Raw genomic sequence first — 18,602 nt, 5'->3', positions numbered from 1 at the left:
GAGCCGACGGCCGCGGCCCCGTGAGCGCAAAGAAACGCGGCAACCCCACACGATGGCACCCAAGATGCGCCGAAACAGGGTGCCGCTCCTATGGACGATTGGTGGACGATTGGCGGTTGTGGTGATCGGTTAAATTTGGTGGGTAATAAGCGGAATGGCAGTGCCGTGGACGCCGTTGCCCAGAAACCGGGCCACCCGGCGGATGACGTCCCGCACGTCAGATTTGGGCATGGATTTTGTCTGGGAGACGCGGGAAGACGCGGTTGAGCAACACCGGGTTGGGTCATGATGAAGTACCCATCCTTCATGCGCATCGATGTACACTATGTAGATACGTGCGCGCGGGAGTCCGGGGGGGGTCACGCATGAGAGATCTGTGAAACGACCCGCGGGTCGGGAGGGGGAACGGGGAGGGAAGACGGACGGTCGATGCTGGCTCTGCTCTCCCCGCCTTTTTTCTCCCATCCCCTACTCTTCTTGGTCGTGTACTGTGTAACTATGTAAGTACTTGTAGGTAGCGTAGATACCATGCTTACCGTATATGTACATACATACGTAGGCTACCCCTAGGTACCTACCTGTTCCTACCACGTACTGTGTATACGCAGTACAAGTACTATGCTCTACTCTAGTACAACAGGATTCACCGTTTTGGATCGTCAAAGCGCCGAGACGGGATCGGAGCCGAAACGAGTCGGATGGCGAGCGGTCAAAACCCGGCACTTGTTGGGCATGGGTGCCGAGAAAGCAGTCATGCCGAGCGAGATGCAGCTAACGGCGTGGCGCTCCGTACCCCAGATTTTCAAAGGCAGCCTTGTTTCAGCGGTGATCCACAGAGTTCCTCTCTGCATGACATGCAAAGAGCACAGAGTAAAGTAGTTGGCAGATTCGAGACCATGGAGCGTGGGCAGCCACCACCACCACTACCGACAGCAAAAAAAAAAAAAAAAAAAAAAAAAAAAAAAAAAGAAAAGAACAAAACCGGAAATCTAAAGAATCGCCGATCCTGAGCTCGACCTGCCCCCTTGGCTCTCTCGACGGTGCCGGTCGTCGGTAGGGGAGGGAGGGGAGGCGCAAAGTTGGTGGGGGGAGGGGGAGTGTAAGATGCCGTCGACGCCGCGCCGGAAGCCAACTCCGCCCTGAGCCCGGCCTGTGGCTCCACGCAGGCCGTCTTTGGGTCTCATGCGCAGTTCCTGAAATTTCACCAAGGCCCCATAGGGCCGAAACGCACCGGCTCACCCCCGTCTGTGATGCCGGGGCCTCGAGGACTCTGCTTGTACGTCGTCTTCCTGAAGGAGTAGCTGTGGTGCCGTCTTTGCGGTACTTCGGACCGAGGAGAAGGAGAAAGGGGCGTGGTTTTTTTTTTTTTTTCTCCGACAACTCCAACCATACGAGAGCAGAAAGAATAGCAAGAAAAACAAGAAAGAGAGAAGACGGAAAAGGGGGGGAACGAGAATGAAGAAACCAGTCGGTCTTCTGTTGGCTGACTGGCTGGCTGACTGACTGACTGCTTTGACTGACCGACGGATTCAAGTGTTTTGTGTATACCTTACGTCAGGCTTAATCAGATGTACATGGACATATATTGCCGTATTGCAGCCCAAAAACAATCTCCATGCAAGCCATTCCCATCCCATCTCCCCTCTCCCCCAACACCGCCATTCAGCTCCCCGAGCGAAAAACCCCCCTCTATACCCATATGAACTTGCTCCACCAGGATTCATCCAGTCTAGTCTAGTCTCGTCTCGTCTCGTCCGGCTCAGCTATTTCGCGCGCTCTCCGGCAACCCGCCCCCTATCCTTCTCAACAGCCCCCTTTTTACGATGTGAACCGTGGCCCAACCCGACCATCTTCACCTCCCTCTCCTGTTCCCACCACCACCCCTCCCCCTTATCTGCTGTAATCAATGTACTTGCAGGTAGCTAGGTAGCTGGCTAGCTAGCTAGCTAGCCAGGTAGGTAGGTGGGTTGGTAGGTACCTGGGTACCTTACCTGGCGACCCAGTACCCCCCCACCCCCCTCAACTGATCCCTCGCCTCCACGTCCCCGCTCCTCACCCCAAGCCTTACCAGGCCGGACGCCTTGGCCAGCCCCGTCTTGACCGGCAGCGGCAGCACCTTGCTCAGGATCCGGTCCTTGGCCGCGTCGATCCTGTCCCCCATGCCGCGCTCGGCGCGGAGGCGCGCCCTCGCCGCCTCGGGCTGCCAGTTGACGCGCTCCGGCGCGAGGCTGACGAGGGCGAGGCAGATGTCGCGGGAGACGGCGTCGAGGCGGGCCGTCGGCGCCAGCGTCGGCGCCGGCGGGGGCGGCGGCGGAGGACGCCGAGGAGCATGACCTTGAGGGTCGCCCCGAGGAGGTTCGATCCCGGCGGCAAGCCGAGGAGGTGGGCCGCGACGAGCGGCTTCGGGGCGACGGAGGGCGGCGCGTACGGGTCGGGGCCGATGGTGACGATGGACTTGTGCCAGGTGGGAGCGGGCGGGGAGGCGTTCGTAGCAGCACCAGCAGCGCCAGCAGCGCCAGCAGCAGCGTTGGGCGCGGACCGGACGCACGCCCAGCCCAGGTAGACGCCGTGCAGCCGGTAGCGGACCTCGTCGGGCACGCCGGCCAGGTTGGCCGTGGGGAACCCCAGCTCGGCCTCGCTGCGCCCCGTGCCGCGGACGACCTGGCCCTGGCACTGGACGGGAAACGGAAACTCCGGGCCGGCGTCGGGCCCGATCGGGAAGACGGCGCCGGGGTCCGCCTGGCGGGCCCTCGCGACGCGGGCCCGGTGCGCCGCGAGGAAGGCCTCGTCCCGCTCGGCGTCGCGCTCCGCGGACCGGTCGCCCAGCCCGTCGCGCACGACGCCGCCCGCCGTCTCGGCGACGAAGCCCGGGCGGACCCGCTCGACGAGGGCGTCGATCGGGGCGCGCACGGGCTCGACGTAGCGGTTGACGGCGTTGGCGGCCACCACGGAGCCCACAAAGACGCCCACCTCGAGCGGCAGGGTGGCCAGGGAGGCGCCGCGGAAGACGCTCGCGTCCGACGACGCGCTGGCGACGCGGAAGACGGGGCTGCTGCACAGCGTCTTGCACCGGCCGCCGGACGGCGAGGCGCCCTCGAGGGGGGTGGGCTCGCCGTCCGGCGCGCCCTTGCCGGTGCACAGGACGAGGCGAAAGTAGCCGTCCTCGGACGCCTCGGGGATGCGGACGACGTGGGTTTCCCGCGGGACGTGCGCCTTGTTGGGGCCCTTGTCCTTGGCCAGCTTCCGGGCCGCCTTGGCGATGTCGCGCTGCCAGCCGCGCTCCGTTTCCGCCTCGACCTGGTGCGCCTGCGCCTGGTGGGCGGGCGTCACGTGCAGCCAGCTGTCGGTGGCCCGGAAGAAGGCCTTGATCTTCATGCCCGCGTCGCCGGAAAAGCCGCGGCTCTGCAGCCAGAGGGTGCGGTCCGGCGGCAGGGGGCGGTCGGGGGAGCTGAAGATGGTGATGGCGACCGAGGTGCTGGGCCCGCGGTACCAGATGAGCGGCGCCGAGTGGCGGAGGATGCTGTAGTGCTTGGTCGACTCGATGGGATGCGGCATCAGCCCGCCCGCGAAGTGCCGCGCGTCGGAGAGCGCCGACTGCACCGCGCTCTTCTTGGCCCCCGTGACGCCGGGGCCGAACGTGGCAGCGGGAGCAGGCGAGCACGGCATGGCGTGATCCGGCTGGCGCTGCGAGAGCTCGGGCATGCTCCTTTGGGTCCGGAGGCTGCGTCCGTCGGGAAGCTGAAGATGCGGTTCGCCGCCGCCGCGAGATGCCGGTCGCGCCGGAGGCAGCGGCATCTTCGGCCCAAGTCCATAGCCGGGGAGTGGCGGCGGCGGCGGGAAGAAAGGCGGCGGCCCCGGGAGGGTCCCGGCGTAAGGGGAGTAACCGGACGCCATGCTCTTCGGATGCGCCGGCTGACTCGGTAAACTTTCGGGATCAAGACCCAACAAAAGAAAGAAAAAACGCACACGGCGCAGCAGCGGGTCCTCTCGGGATATATGTTTCTTGATGGTTGTTCCACGGCCCCCTCCTCCCTCCCAACAAGCAAGCCGACAGACAAGACGGCAGCTGGATACCCGGGCGTCTTAAAGAGCCAATCTCGCCTCTCTCTCTCCCTGTTGCTGAAACAGATGAAGCGGTGGGTCTGCCGATCAAGGATGGCAATGAGACGGCGCGCAAGGGAAATTGAGAGGCGCCCCCAACACACACGCACACGCGCACGGCTAGCTACCTACTAGTACACGCACGCATGGTGTGTGTGAGTCCATCCTAAGTAAAAAAAAAAGGGATATTGTGGCTGATAGGTAGATAGCGTTGGCTGTTGGTAGGTCAGGATGATCGGTTTCCTGGCATACCATGGGCGGCCGACCCAGGACGGTTGTTCGTTATTCATATACCACACAGTATGTACGCTGGCGAGAAAGAGATGGTGCCAAACGCCTAGTTAACTAGCAATCACTAATACTACCATGGGCCAACCACCCCTGTCCAACATCCACCACCTCACGGCCCAACGACACGAGATGGCGCGTCCCGTCCATCATGACATCTTCAGAGCCGCTTGCAAGAACAACGCCCACCATACACATGTCGCATGTCACATGTCGCATCGTACACGGGTGGCTACGAAGAAGCAAGCACAGGTCGCTGGGATTTCAGCCATTCGTTTCTTCTGTAGTAAAGCAAACTATCCAAAGTGGGTTATTAGGAAGAAGCCATCCATGCGGCAACCCCTCTCTTTCTGTCGCGATGCAAAAGACGAGCGCCCAAAAACGTAGGCAAGCAAACACGGTTTCCCAGCCCAACATGCAATACCTATAATATAACCCCCTCCGTAGCCTCTCTGTCCAGTCCGTCCATGCACCCCCGACCGACGCCAACAAGCCACCCTCTCTCCGCCATCACGCCTGTAGGTAGAATACGCCGAAACCCGACAAGAAACCGCCCGCCCTCTTCTTCCGCCGCCCGCCTCGAAGCTCCGTCCCTCCTGAAAACCGCCCCAAACAACACGCTCGCCTTCTCTGGCACCGTGCCTTGCCTACCTTGGCCGCCTTGACCGGACATGCTCACCTCGGCGGCTGCACCTGCTGCAGCACCGCAACCGATCCCAGCTCCACCATCCACGCCAGCCCCGCCAGCGCCTGGGCGAGCAGCCACTCGAGGGCCACCGCGCCCTGCGCGCCGGCCAGGACGAGCCTCACCATGACGACAAGGACCGTTTCCACCGCGCTGCCGCCTCCTGCTCGCTCGCGCTCCCTGTCGGCCGTTGGTCCCTGCCTCTCCAGCGCCCGGCTCTCGCGCATCGCCGCGGCAGCGGCGGCGGGGGCAAGGGTTTCGGCCCGCTCCGAGAGCTCGACGAGCCGAAACCGACGGCGACCGTGGGCGGCGGCGGTGCCGCCGTAGGACGAAGAGGAAGACGGCGAGGAAGAGCGGGGGCATGCGGAGGAGGGCCTCGCCTCCCCCTCCCTCGCCGCCGCGCTCGGCCTCCCGGCGGGGAAGGCCGCCGCCGGAGCAGGCGCAAGAGGCGGCGCGTCCCGTCACAGGTTCTTCGCCCTCCGGTTCCCCACGGCCAGCTTCCGCTGCAGGCTGTCGGCCCTCGCGCTGGCCTCGTCCAGCAGCTCGTTGTCCTCCTCGATGTGCTGCAGCATGGCCCTCGCCAGCGTGTTTTGCCGCCGCAGCACCTGCGCCAGCACGTCCAGGTCCTCGTCCTGCTCGCGCATCGTCTCCTTTTGCAGCTGCAGCACCCCTTCGTTGTCCAGCTCGCGGGTGCGCTCCGTCTCGGGGAGCGGGCGGCCGAGCTGGCGCCCCGCCGGCCGCCGCGGGGCCTGCGTCTGCAGCAGCCTGGCGCGGCCGTCGCCCTCGCTCGACGCTCCGCCCGCGCCGGCGAGGCCGCCGGCCGGGTCGGCCGCGTTCCGCCGGACCAGCTTCTGCGTCGCCAGCTGGTCGAGCCCTTCCTTCTCGCCCTTGGCCGCCTCCAGCACGCCCTTTCGCCGGTTGTACTCGCCGGGCCCGAGCCGCCCTTTGTCCTTCATGACGGCCAGGCCTTCCTCGAGCGGGCCGAGCAGGCTCCCCGCGCGGATCAGCGCCTTCCTCGCCGCCGCCTCGGCCTCGAGCTGCTCGGCCGGCTCCGTCGCGTGCTCCCGCCGCTCGAGCGCCGCCTGCGCCGCCTTGAGCTCCCGCTTCATCTCCTTGTTGAGGTCGACCCACGTGGCCGGGTCGCTCGCCGCCGCGACGTTGGCGTCGCGCAGCCCCACCGCCGGCAGCACCACGCCCTGGCCCGAGGCCAGCGACGCCCGGCCGCTCGGCAGCGCCGGCAGGTTCAAAAAGGCCCGCCACGCGGGCGTGTCGCGCCACCGCCGGTCCGGCGGCTCCGCCACGGCGCGGAGGTAGGCTTCCAGGCCCTGGCGGCGCTGCTCGGTGAGCTCGGGGGAGGACACGGTGGAGCGGAGCCACGACTTGGCGGGGAGAGGCGCCGGGGGCGGGGCGCCGACGAGGGCGGTGAGCTCCCTGTGGAGCGCGGCAAAATCCGAGTAGCGGCGCTGGACGACGAAGGAGCTGAGCGGCAGGCGGAGGGTGATGTTGTAGAGGGTGTAGGGCTTGGAGCCGTCGGAGGGCGTGTGGAGGGAGGTGGTTGGGATGGAGATTTCGAGAGGAGGCGCCATCGGGGAGTCGACCTTGTCGAGACGGGACGCCTTGGTTGCTGGACGGATGGGTACCGGAGGAGCCCGCCTCGCCGGGGAGGGACGTCGAGCGGGCGTCGGGGGAGGAGTCTCAAAAGCGTCGGTGCGCGGTCGTCCGAGGTAGGAGAGGGCAGGCACCCGCGCGTCTGGTGCGCTTCGCAAGTTCGTCGGGCTGTTTGGCTTTGGTGCGAGTGAACGAGAAGGAGGCGGAGGCGGAGGCTGTCGAAAGCCGGCAGCGCCGCAATCCGTCGAGTCGAGGTGAGGCCAAGGGCAGAGCGCGAATCGTCACAACCCGACTTTTTCTTTAGGATGCCGAAGAGAGAAGAAACAAACGGATGGGAGGTGGAGATGGTGGCTGCGGTGATGCATCTACCATCCAAGAGCAAAGACAGCAGTTACACCGGAACGCTGGAAGCTCCGGGGGTCGGGGATCGGAGGCCGGAGACGGAGCCGTGGCGCACGACGGGAGGTCACCGCTTGGAACTGGGGACGCTCAGCGGGCGGTTTACTGTGTACCTAGGCAGGCTGGCAGGGTGGATGGCAGGGTGGATGGCAGGGTGGAGGGCAGGCTGGCAGGGCGGAGGGCGGCGGGCCGTTGGTTGTGTCATCGGGCCCCGGCGTAGCCTGCCCCCGTTGCTGACGCTGGGAGGCGAGTGGCTGCAGCTGGGGACGAGGCGCTTCCTTTGCATGCCTCTTCCATGTGATTGGTGACATCCCATCAAAGCCCACCTCCCGGGGGCACCTGATCCACCATCTACCAGGGCACCCTGGGACCCGGCACTGTGGGCCAGAATGCCCGACCCAAGGAACCTGGAACCGATCCGTCCTGGATGGAAGTGCGTGCCCGATAACTATGACACAAGCTGCCCCATCTCCAGGGGGCAGCTCCCTTCCGATAATACTCTCCCTCGGGAAAATAAAACGTCCTAAACAGTACCTGTCCCTCGTGTAGAGACTTTTCCTACAGAATCTCTCTAGAACATCTCCTGCACATAGATATGCTAGACATGTAGAGAAAACAACAAGAAAACAAAACAAAAAAAAAAAAAAAACAAAGGCGGACACGAACAGCGCAATAAGAAACAGTGGGTGTGCATCCATGGGTAGGTACGCAGTAGGTACATTAGGTACCTATGCTGCACGCAGTAGTACAGAGGTACATCTAGGAACCCCCCCCCCCCCCTTTGCTGCCATCTCCATGGAACCCAGGCATACTGTGTACACAGGAGTCACACGTAGAAAAGTTGAAGGCAATGACAGACTGTCGATCCCCAACCCGTGTGGATCCTCCTCTCTCAAGACGCACACAGCCCCGAGGCGTGTCCAGTCCGTGGCATCATGCCAATGTTGCTGTTGTTGTTGTTGCTGCTGCTGCTGCAACAGTTGCTACCCGGCTATTACTGGTGCTGGGACGATGGATGGATATGGCTCCACAAAGCCCAAGATCGCTATGAATACCTCCTCCCTCACGCACACCTCTTCGTCACAGGCCGCTGCCACCACGGCCTTCGCCCCTCAGGTCCGGCCTCAAAACGTCTCTTGGTCGTCCACCTGCTCCTGGTCCGGGATCTCAAACCCCTCCTCGGTCGAGTACAGGATCGTCTGGATCTGCTTGATGAGCCCATCCTCCTGCTTCTCCAGCTCCGGATCCTCCTCCACCGCCTGCTGGATCAGCAGCTCAATGTCGCGCAGCTTGCTAAAGTAAAAGTCGCGCTCGCGCTCCAGCCCCACCACCGTCTCCTTGAGCGTGTTGATCTCCTGCTGCAGCGCCGCCGTCCCCGGCCCCGCGGCCGCCGCGCCCTTGGCCACGCCCAGCCGCGCCCCGGCCGCGGTCGGCGTGCTGCTGCCGCCGGCCCGCCGGGAGGCGCCGCTCGGGGCCCGGGGCGCCGCCCCGCCGCCCCCGCTGGGAGGCAGCGCGCTGCCTTTCCGCCGGCCGACGGCGTCGTACTCGCCGCCCGGGTAGTACTGGTCCCAGAACCGCTTCGTCCACTGCAGGAACTCGAGGTTGTCCTGCATCTTGCACTTGACCAGCTGCTCGACGGGGATTTGACGGTCGATCTTGTGCTTGTTGAACGTGTCTGGCGGCGCCGTGCCAAGGCGTCCGTGTGAGCATGCCGACCCCGGCCGAAAAGGTACAAAGAGGTGGAGGGAGAGGAGGGGGGCCCGTCGTCGCGGGAACGCACTCTGTAAAATCTTAAAGTTTTGAATGTACGCATATTCCGAGTTGACGTTGAACTTGACGCGGCTCATGGGCACGTCGAGGAAGATGCTGTCGTAGACCTGGCAAAGGGCGGCGCTATCGCGGGGGAGGTGGCGTGGTCAGCTTGGGCCGCACCCGACAGCCGATAGATGGATTCCCCCGATCATCGTCGGGGGACCACCTCGAAAAAAAAAAAAAAAAAACCTACCCGGTGCCGCATTGCTCAACCTTGGTGATGTTGAGCTGCAGCAGGCTGTTCAGCCAATTCACGAGTTCCTGCCTGCATGCCTCGCATCCCCTGGTCAGCCTCCCTCTCTTCTTCCAAGCCGTGTTGCGGGCTGTTGCGGGGGTTCGGCCGCGTCGTGTCGGCGCGCGACGGGCAGATTGGGTAGAAACGAACCGAGACTCGCCCATCTTGATGGCTTCAGTGGTCGATCCGCGCGGTTGCGGTGGCAAGTCGGGAGGGCAAAGGGTCGCAAAATGAGCGGACGGGCGAGGGGTAAATACGCGGGCGCGTTCGCCGAGGTTCCAGGCAACGACAAAAGCGCGATGGTGGGTTGTTGTCTTGGACGTCCAGTCGCCGCCGGTTGATGATTTATTGAAAAGCAAATCCCCCAAATCGGTCGTCGTCCAATCAACCATGGTGGGGGGAGGGGGGGGTCGGTTCTGGCGGGCCGTGATGCAATTGAGCCTGATTGGCCCGTGCGTCTCGCGGCGAGGGGTCAAGGTTCTCTCTCTCGGTACGGCTTTACCACCCTAACCCTCTGTTTGCTTTCTCCCCCTCGAATATGTCAACCACTCGAGTTCCTTGGCATGCTCCTTCAACACCCCGATGACGAGACGAGGACGCCAATGTTTGTACATAGTAGTCCTATGCATCTACCGTGTAATCAATCCATGGGGATGGCTTTTCCGGTTATGACACACAGGCAGCAAGTACCGCTATGTGGCGACACTCGTATTTTTTTTTTCGTCTGCTTACCTACCGGTAGCTAGAGTCAAACATGTCTGTGGATGGAACATGGCTTCGTCTGACCACCCAACATCATCCCCAGATGTCTGAAAGAAACTCTGGTGCACGCACGATAGCTGCCTATGGGTCCGTTGTGGTTGGCGATAGCTAAGCCACCGTCCAAGTACCTGACCTGGTTGGCTATTTTGACTGGAACACCCCCTCAAGCAGCTGAGGTTGACCGCTCGAAAGCATGCGAGGCTAGTCGCGCAGCCTTCTCCTTCTCCAGCGCAGAAGAAGGGTCGACAGCAGAGCGGGGTTAAGCGCTTGCAGCGTGCATCAAGCCCGCAGCCTATTTAAAGCCCAACGAGTCTGCGCCTTGTTCTTGTGACCCGACCTTCGTCTCTTCTTCTCATCAACGACTCACAGGTCTGACGGACCGTTGCTGCGGATATCCTGTCTGGACAGACGGCTATTGCAACGGCATAGATCAAATAAGATTACGAACATCTTCAAACACCACCCTCTGTGAAGCCCCATCCCTCCAGAGAAGCGAGCAACAAGGGACTGAAGGCACCGACCTTCTGCCTCTTCAGGCAGACCAGGCAGCAAGACAGTCATGCTGCACAGGTGACCAAGACAAGGAGCAACACGAATCCATCAGGACATCCAGCATCTGGTGTCCGCAACGAGTTTGGACCCAACATAGGTGCTCAAACAGGGCAGAATTTTGGCACAATCAACAATACCTTCGGGAGTTTCTTATCTGAGAGTAAGAGCGGCAACGTTGAAGATGTGCTACGGCCCTGCTTATTATACTAATCCGATGCATTAGACGACAGGAACAATGAGTGCCTGAGAGCCCTGGCGGCGACCGATCCACACAAAGACAAAAAACGCATTCAAGACGATAAAGGAGATCCCCTGAAAGCTGCGTACAAATGGATCCTCGTCACCGACGAGTATAAGGAATGGCGGGACAGGGACGGCCGGTTTCTATGGATCCGAGGAGATCCTGGCAAGGGCAAGACGATGTTGCTTTGTGGCATCATCGATGAGCTACAAAAGCAATCCTCTGAAAAGACCCCAATCATCGGCTTCTTCTTCTGTCAAGCGACGGATGTTGGCATCAATAATGCCCAGGCCGGTTTGCGTGGACTGATCAATCTACTGACCAAGGAGCGGACACGTCTTGTCCATCATATCCGAAAACGCTACGACAGGGCCGGGGAGAAACTATTCAAAGATCCGAATTCATGGGTAGCACTTTCTGTGATGGCCCGGACCTGTGAGAGTGCATACGACGGAAAGGAGTGGTTGGAAGCTGTTATTCAAAGGAAGAAAACAACTATCTGATGTGCCTCTCCTGGAGGCTCCTTATATACACGATGGATGCCCAGAATGGCGGTCTGAGCAGGCAGAATGACTGCTGGGGTTCAGGACCGGGGTATGAGTCCCCATAGATCCTGTCACACTTTCAGAGATCTTTACCGACATCCTTGCAGAGCTTGATGGGACCGGTTCCGAACAAACCTATATTATCATCGATGCACTCGACGAGTGTGTCAAAGATCGGGGCCAACTTCTCCGCCTCGTGGCCCAACAATCCTTGAAATACCAGACTGTAAAGTGGATGGTATCGAGTCGCAACTGGCCAGAAATCGAAAAAAGTCTTCGAGGCGTGAGCCAAAAAATCACCCTCCGTCTTGAGCTGAACGAAAAATCCATCTCTCAGGCTGTTGAAGCCTACATTCTGAGCGAGGTGGAGAAGCTGGACCGTTACTCCCTGGAATTAAAGCAGTCCGTTACGAAGTACCTGCTAAAAAATGCTAATAGCACCTTCCTCTGGGTAGCCTTGGTCTGCAAGGAGCTTAAGGATACCCCAGAAGAAGACGCCTGGAAGATGTTAGCATCATTTCCCCCTGGACTTGACCAGCTTTATCGACGGATGCTGGAGAAAATCGCGAATGTTCGATATGATTCCAATCGCTGCAAAAATATTCTTTCCGTCCTTTCAATCGTTTGCCGGCCGATTACATTGGACGAACTAACGACCCTTGCCGAGACGCTTGACGACGTCGCTAAGGTCAAGAAGCAGCCGGATGAACTTGTGAAACGTTTGGAAGAGCTTGTTGGGCTCTGCGGCTCTTTTCTGACGCTTCGTGAACGAGAAGTCTCCTTTATCCACAATTCTGCTAAGGACTTCTTGCTGGAGCAGGCCCGAGACCAGATTTTCCCTTCTGGAGTGGAAGACGCACACCGCCGTATCCTCTTCAGATCGCTCCAGAAGATGCGGGGAACGTTGGAACGCGATATCTACAAGTTAAAGGCACCTGGATTTCCAATCAAAAAAGTCCAGCCGCCAAACCCAGATCCGCTGGCCGGAGTTCGATACTCTTGTGAGCATTGGGTCGACCATGTCCTTGGTGCAGGGGAGAAAATCAAACTAGATCTCCAAGATAATGGAGAGATTGATCGCTTTCTATGCGACAAGTTCCTCTACTGGCTCGAGGCTCTTAGCCTTCTACGAAGCCTGTCAAGGGGAGTAGCATCGTTGGTGAAACTGCAGGACTTCGTACAGGCACGTTTCTTTTGTTGAATAAAGCGTTTTGCCTACATTCCCTTAAAGCCGGGATATGATAGGAACGTTGGCTAACGCTGTAATTTTGTAGCGCCGTGTACCGGAATCTGGCCTTGCATTCAAGGTCCGCGATCAATGTCGATTCATCCAGTCCTACGGGAAAACAGTGGAAACCTGTCCTCTCCAACTCTACACATCAGCACCCATATTTACTCCAGCCCGTGCCTTCACAAGGTCTTTGTTTCAGAACGAAAGGCCATCGTGGATTTCAAGGCTGCCAATCGTACCAGATGCATGGGACTCGTGTGTTTTGACCCTCAAGACCAGTGACGGCCCTGTCCATTCGGTAGCCTGGTCGCCTGATGGCACACAGCTCGCATCAGCATCGGACCACGTAATTAAAATATGGGATTCTACGACCGGTCAACATTTCTCGACGATCAAGAACTACACTTCATCAAATTCCCCCGTTTCATGGTCGTTGAGCTCACCATGGCTTGCCGCAAAATTCCAGTATGATACTATTCTGATCTGGGATCTCAAAACAGGCCGGCGTATAAAGACACTCAGCGGCCATAAGGATCGGGTTACATCTGTAGCTTGGTCTCCCGTCAAAGCTACCAACGCAGGACAGCTTGCTTCGGCAGCATGGGACATGACTATTAAGATCTGGGATATTGAAGCACGCCAGTGTATTGGAACACTTCAAGGTCATGAAAACGGGGTTCTATCCGTGGCTTGGTCTTCCAACGGAGCATTTCTTGCCTCAGCATCAAGCGACCGGACCATCAAGATCTGGAATCCTACATCAGGCCAGTGTATTACGACGCTCAGTGGCCATAACAATCCGGTTAGATCTGTAGCTTGGTCTCGCAACAGCGCACAACTCGTTTCATCATCAGATAATGGTGAAATTAAGATCTGGGACATTCCCAAGACATTGAGTGACAACAGCCAGGTTTCTGTTTCAGCTCAGTCCACTAATATCGCTTTCCCGATGTCGGCACCAGCCAGCGTTAACCCTGTTCAGATCCAGGGCCCTACCATAGGCAGGCGCACTGCCACGCTCGAGGGTCACAGAGACCGGGTCAAGTTCGTCGCCTGGTCGCCAGATGGAGTATATCTGGCCTCAGTATCTGGCAAACGAGTTAAAATCTGGGATCCTACGACAGGCAAGTACACCAAGACGCTTGCAGTAGAGAATGAATGGATTCATTCGACTGCTTGGTCGCCGGATGGGGCACGTCTGGCCTTAACATCTGGCAAACGAGTTAAAATCTGGGATTCTACGACAGGCGAGTGCACCAAGACTCTTGCAGTACAGAATGAATGGATTCATTCGATTGCTTGGTCGCCGGATGGGGCATCCCTGCGATTCGACACGACATCGTTCTGCCAAATGCATATCGACATAGGCACGTTAGACCTGTCACGTTCACAAGCTTCGATGGGATCTAAAAATGCGCCTATGGCTCATCTCCCACCAAAAGATGCTCGATATATCGGGTACGGACCGGACAGAAGCAAGGCTTGGATTACATACCAAGGGCAAAGGGTCTTGTGGTTGCCCCCAGAGTACCGACCAAGAGTACACGCAATCTCAGGCCGGACTATGGCGCTGTGCTGTAGTTCAGGACGCGTAGTCTTCATTGGGTTCTCAACAGATCATGTTCCAAAGCGCTATATAAGAGGTAAGGATGAGAAGACGAGGGAGTTGAGCAGGAAGAGGACGATGAGGAAGAGGAAGATGATGAGACGATGGGGATGATGGGGATGAGGATGAGGAGGATGAGGGTGTGTGTGATGCGCATATGCCACGTATCCTTGCGAGGAGCCTCGTCAAAAAAGACAATCAATGCCCGGGGATATCGCATTTTCGCGAGTGGCTATGGCGGGCGAGTGAGGCCGTGGAAGGGGACCATAGTTCAGGGAGACCGCCCCTTACTGAAGGTGTCGAAGCACCGTCGCGTCGCTCTCATGTTCGTGCCTGTAATTCAACGGTGTTTGTGAGCAGCTAGTTGATCACCAACGACCAGCGCGCCGGCAACCAACCGTTCTCAAACTGAGCGACCTTGACACAACGTGTTCAAGACTGACACCACCACCAACATACCCCCTTGGACAAAACGCTGATCCGCTGGTGGTCAAGGAGACGAGCCTAAGAAGGATGCACGAGATGCTGGCGGCGGTGGCGGTGGTGGTGCTGTGGCCTTTGGGAGGGCTTTGGAGGGCGTGTTGTCGGCTGAGGAGCGTTCAGGTGGCGGGCTTCGTCTTGTTCATTACGGCCACAGGAATAGGGTTTTGGTTGACGGCTGTAGCGAGGGTGTTGCAAAGTCGGGTGGTGAGTTGTTGTCTTCTTTTTCTTTTTCTTTCCTGTCTTTCTCTTATCCCTCTTTGATGTACATATCGCACAGCCCGACCGAGTTTGTGGTTGCCTACGAGATGGTAGCGGGGGACTCTGTGGTCTTTGTGGATGGCTTTTGCCATCTTTGGTGGAAACCCCGTCAAGATGAACTGCTGTTCGTCTTGCGAAAAGAGTTGTTGTGGTTGGGGGGCAAGGGAGGCAACGAGGGGACGGCGCATGGGTATGCTAACAATGCCTATCCTCCAGCAGTACCTAGTCGTGGTTCCAATGCTTCAGCGCTATGCATACCATACCGCCTAGGCGCTGTTCTGTTGTTGTGGCTGGCCGTGTTATACAGCCGTTCATGTGTTTCTTCATCACCCAATCATCAAGTTACAGATACCGTCTCCAATACGCCATCCTGCTAGTTACAAGTTGTAACGAAGGACCTCGACCAAAACATCGCTGTTCCTGTTGTATCATTTCTGATCTCCTCTAGGGGAGAACTTCTCGTCCCTTTTGTCTATGCCAAGGCGCAATGGCATGTGATCGTACGGTCTCCGAGGCAGGCAACACGATGGTCACCACACATTCATGGATATGAGCTTCTATACCAAGGAGGAGTTGGAAGAAGCGAGGATCCTGGGCATTTGTCGGACAGGCACTGGGTTTCACGAAGTTGGGGTATGGAGAAGGAGAAAGAGGCCGCTGACAGCTATCAGGGGGTGGGGGAGTTTCCCCATTGTATCATAATTCATCTACCTTCTACGGCACACAAAAGCCCCATTTCCCAGGCTCTTTTTGGTAATGTACCTGACCTGGGTCTGGTACATATACCAAATGAAGTAGTAATAATACAGCGAGAAAACAGATACGAGCCTGGCATCCGACCACCACTCGGCAGACGCCGTTGTAGGGAGGGGATCAAGAATAACGCCATGGAAACAAACAAACAAACCAACAAACAAAAAAAAAAAAACAAACTCCGACGCACAAATAACAAAACACACAGTAATACATGCAGCGCCGGTTATCGCATCCCCCTCAGAACTCCGGGGTAGTTAGATGGTAGATGGACTGACCAACGGGCACCCTGGCCGGCTCCCTAACGCTTACAGAGGTCTTGGACGACCTGCAGGGGATTCATCCTAACCCGGAAAAAAACCGACAGGAAACGGATGTTACTCTCGTCCTGCCGTAAAGTACCTTATGGTTGGTTTTACTATAGCATCATCGCCGGTCAGCAAAAAGGGCGTTCCAGAGACGCTGTGAGAACGTGGCCACCAACCGCAACCATGCCCTGCTGCTGCATCCAGTACGTAGGATACCCCTGGGCAAGATACTGGTTCCGCCGGGCCTGGTTCCAGCCGGCAATGATGTTGGACTGGGCACGCGGAGGCTGCTGCTGGGGAGGCGGCTGCTGCTGTTGCTGCTGTTGCTGATGCTGGTGGTGGGCCATGGGGTGGTGAAACTGCAGGCGTGGCTGGTGCTGTGGCTGGGCCGGGGGAAGCGGCTGGTGCTGGGGCTGAATCGCCGGCAGAGCGCGCGGCTCCGGGAGGCGGACCGGGTCCATGTCCATCTCCATGTCGGCATCGGCGGCATCGGCGAAGGTAGCCGGGGTGGAAACGGCAGAGAGGCTTGGGGTGGTAAGGTTGGAGTTGACCTGCGGGGCCTCGAGGGACAACGCGTTCGAGTCCCATTGGCGCATCCTCTTTGCGCCCTGGTCGCCATTGGTCGCGAGGTCCAGCAGGTCGTCCTCGTCGCGGCAACGCTTGCGCGGGTGGTCGAGGTGCATTTGGAAGTCCATTTTCGAATCGGACGAGATAAACGAGGCGAAATGAGCGGCTGGTTGGATGAAGCGCGGCCAAATGAGCGTTGGAATCGATAAAAAACGAGTGTAAGCTGCAGTTCAATGGCTAGGTGAACTAAGAGCTGTGGAGAGTGGATGAAAGGGGGAATTCACACGCCGGAAAACGCGGTCATGTCCGACAAAGAGGCGTGTCTGTCTCTGGTCCGTGCCACCCAAACAGCCTCACCAGCCACTCTCCTGGAGTCCACAAGTAGCGCCGCCGTGGCGCAAACCTCCGGGATCCAACGTGAAGTTGGGGTCGGGATAGACTCCCTGTGGCTCTTGATACAGATTGGATGGCTGAATATGCGTACGCTGGACCAGAATCCGTTGCGGATGCTGCTTGGTATGGACCTACACACCGTAGTGTGTGTTGCGAACCAAAATCTCGTCCCCGTTTGTCCGTCTTGTGGTTCTTGGCTCCCACCAGAATAGAAAGTCGGTCAACCTCTTTTGCGAACGCTCGCAACACTTGCAAACATCTTCAAAGCGTTCGGTTGTTCCTCCCAGCCAGGCCAGGAGGGTGACATTCTGTCCTTTTGCGACCCCGCATACTTGGGTCAGGTTTGATGCGGTTTCATCGCGAGCATCGCGAGGAGGTGAACTGGCCGATTGGGGCATCGCCACACCAGAAGAAGCAAAATGTTGCCCAGCAACCAAACGGTCCCACACAAGGTAAACAAGACAATGTTGCACCCCAAAATGTTCATCCTTTGATCCAAAGCAATTCAAATCTTGATGGGGCCATATAAGGGACACCATATTGATCGGCTGCGCATGCACTGTCTTTTCATTGGCACGGTCCTCCTTTCCATGGAACCTGATTCCTCGAGGGCGGTCGTCAAAGAACGGGGCGAAAGCCCCAGGGACAGCCCGAGGAGCCACCTCAAAAGAATGAGGAGGCTGGTGGAATCTTGGCGGAGGTTTGTTGAACCACCCAACAGGGGGCACCCCACACGCGCTTTCTTCAACTTGGCCAAAGCCCCGGATTCGCTGGCTTCTTGCCAGGGGTGTCCCTCCATAGCACGCGATTCGCTGGGCCGTGGGCTCGTCACAGCCAGCCCGGTGGCTCAACCCGCCAGAGTTGTATTCCCAGCCCCTCCGTTCGCTGCAGAGGAGGTTGGTCGTTGTCTGTCCTCTCGGCTTTGGTGGTTTGGCCCCTTTGTGCTTCCGCAAATGGCCCCTCTCGATTCACCGGAGCAACGTGTGCTGCGACGACGGTGGAGATGTGTGTGGATGTGCGGGACGGGGAACCTGAACAAAGAGGGGGAAACCGTGTGATTGCCGTGGGTTCCATGTCAATGGCGACTGAAGGATGACCGGGAAACCCACCCCTTGGAGCTTCTGGACGTTCTGAAGAATTGAGCTGTGGATTCAACACCTCGACTGGTGTGAGTGCGAATGTGAGTGTGAGTGTGTGTGTAAATGGGCGACACAACTGCCCACACGCCTTGCGCTGGAAGTCAATGCACGCTTTTTCCCATGCCCGCACCAGAAAGCGATGCCGATGTGCGTGACAGCGGGAGGACCCGTGAAGCCGGCAAAACATGGGTGCGGGAGAGGGGGAGGGGGGGGGGGGGGAGCGGCCTCGTTTCTGGGCGGCCCGGTGCCTCGCCGTCGTCACCTTCATTGGCCATCAGGCTGCAGATGGCCCGTGCGCCACACCAATGATGCTGGCGCCAGATGGCCCAGATACCGCCAAAAGTAAACACAAGGACGGCGCTCCCCCTAGCGACTGCCCAGGATTTTTCCAAACACCTTGCTCTTTCCATCGCGTGTGACAATCATAGACCTCTGGTCCGGGAAAGAACCGACGTCGCCTCGTTCGTTGGTGCCTGCCCACGGTCTTAGACGGCACCGGAAAGACGAACGCGACCCATTTTGTTGCCTCTTGTTTTTTGTCCCACGAACCAAGAAGACGGCGCGATAAGTTGTCCTTCGCACAAGCCAAAACTCTGCGGGGCTGGGAGGCACAGCGAACACCTCGCCAGGTACCTC

General features: G+C 58.8%; 6 protein-coding genes across 6 annotated transcripts; 2 read left to right on the top strand and 4 right to left on the bottom strand.

The window, feature by feature from the left end:
* Nucleotides 1–2,121: 2,121 nt before the first annotated feature.
* VTJ83DRAFT_2675 (uncharacterized protein) lies at nt 2,122–3,894 on the bottom strand (the record flags this gene model as incomplete). Its single annotated transcript, XM_071008971.1, has 1 exon — nt 2,122–3,894. The coding sequence occupies one exon, from the start codon at nt 3,892–3,894 to the stop codon at nt 2,122–2,124; it is 1,773 nt and encodes a 590-aa protein (XP_070869215.1).
* A 1,641-nt stretch (nt 3,895–5,535) lies between these two features.
* Nucleotides 5,536–6,660, bottom strand: VTJ83DRAFT_2674 (uncharacterized protein; the record flags this gene model as incomplete). The annotated part of the gene is made up of 1 exon (XM_071008970.1): nt 5,536–6,660. The coding sequence occupies one exon, from the start codon at nt 6,658–6,660 to the stop codon at nt 5,536–5,538; it is 1,125 nt and encodes a 374-aa protein (XP_070869214.1).
* A 1,545-nt stretch (nt 6,661–8,205) lies between these two features.
* On the bottom strand, nt 8,206–9,292 carry VTJ83DRAFT_2673 (uncharacterized protein; the record flags this gene model as incomplete). Its single annotated transcript, XM_071008969.1, has 4 exons — nt 8,206–8,756; nt 8,862–8,974; nt 9,087–9,158; nt 9,279–9,292. The coding sequence occupies 4 exons, from the start codon at nt 9,290–9,292 to the stop codon at nt 8,206–8,208; spliced, it is 750 nt and encodes a 249-aa protein (XP_070869213.1).
* A 1,157-nt stretch (nt 9,293–10,449) lies between these two features.
* Nucleotides 10,450–11,186, top strand: VTJ83DRAFT_2672 (uncharacterized protein; the record flags this gene model as incomplete). Its single annotated transcript, XM_071008968.1, is given in 3 exon segments — nt 10,450–10,460; nt 10,478–10,602; nt 10,666–11,186. 3 exon segments carry the CDS (start codon nt 10,450–10,452, stop codon nt 11,184–11,186), a joined length of 657 nt encoding a protein of 218 aa, XP_070869212.1.
* Nucleotides 11,187–11,252: 66 nt separating this feature from the next.
* VTJ83DRAFT_2671 (uncharacterized protein) lies at nt 11,253–14,179 on the top strand (the record flags this gene model as incomplete). The annotated part of the gene is made up of 3 exons (XM_071008967.1): nt 11,253–11,277; nt 11,336–12,411; nt 12,503–14,179. The coding sequence occupies 3 exons, from the start codon at nt 11,253–11,255 to the stop codon at nt 14,177–14,179; spliced, it is 2,778 nt and encodes a 925-aa protein (XP_070869211.1).
* A 1,795-nt stretch (nt 14,180–15,974) lies between these two features.
* VTJ83DRAFT_2670 (uncharacterized protein) lies at nt 15,975–16,562 on the bottom strand (the record flags this gene model as incomplete). Its single annotated transcript, XM_071008966.1, has 2 exons — nt 15,975–15,977; nt 16,044–16,562. The coding sequence occupies 2 exons, from the start codon at nt 16,560–16,562 to the stop codon at nt 15,975–15,977; spliced, it is 522 nt and encodes a 173-aa protein (XP_070869210.1).
* Between the last annotated feature and the right edge of the window lie 2,040 nt (nt 16,563–18,602).

The sequence above is a fragment of the Remersonia thermophila genome, chromosome 2 (genome assembly GCF_042764415.1).
Source record: "Remersonia thermophila strain ATCC 22073 chromosome 2, whole genome shotgun sequence".
In the NCBI taxonomy this organism is placed as follows: domain Eukaryota; kingdom Fungi; phylum Ascomycota; class Sordariomycetes; order Sordariales; family Chaetomiaceae; genus Remersonia; species Remersonia thermophila.
Note: the sequence above shows the minus strand (reverse complement) of the source record. Positions and strands in the feature narration are given on the sequence as shown.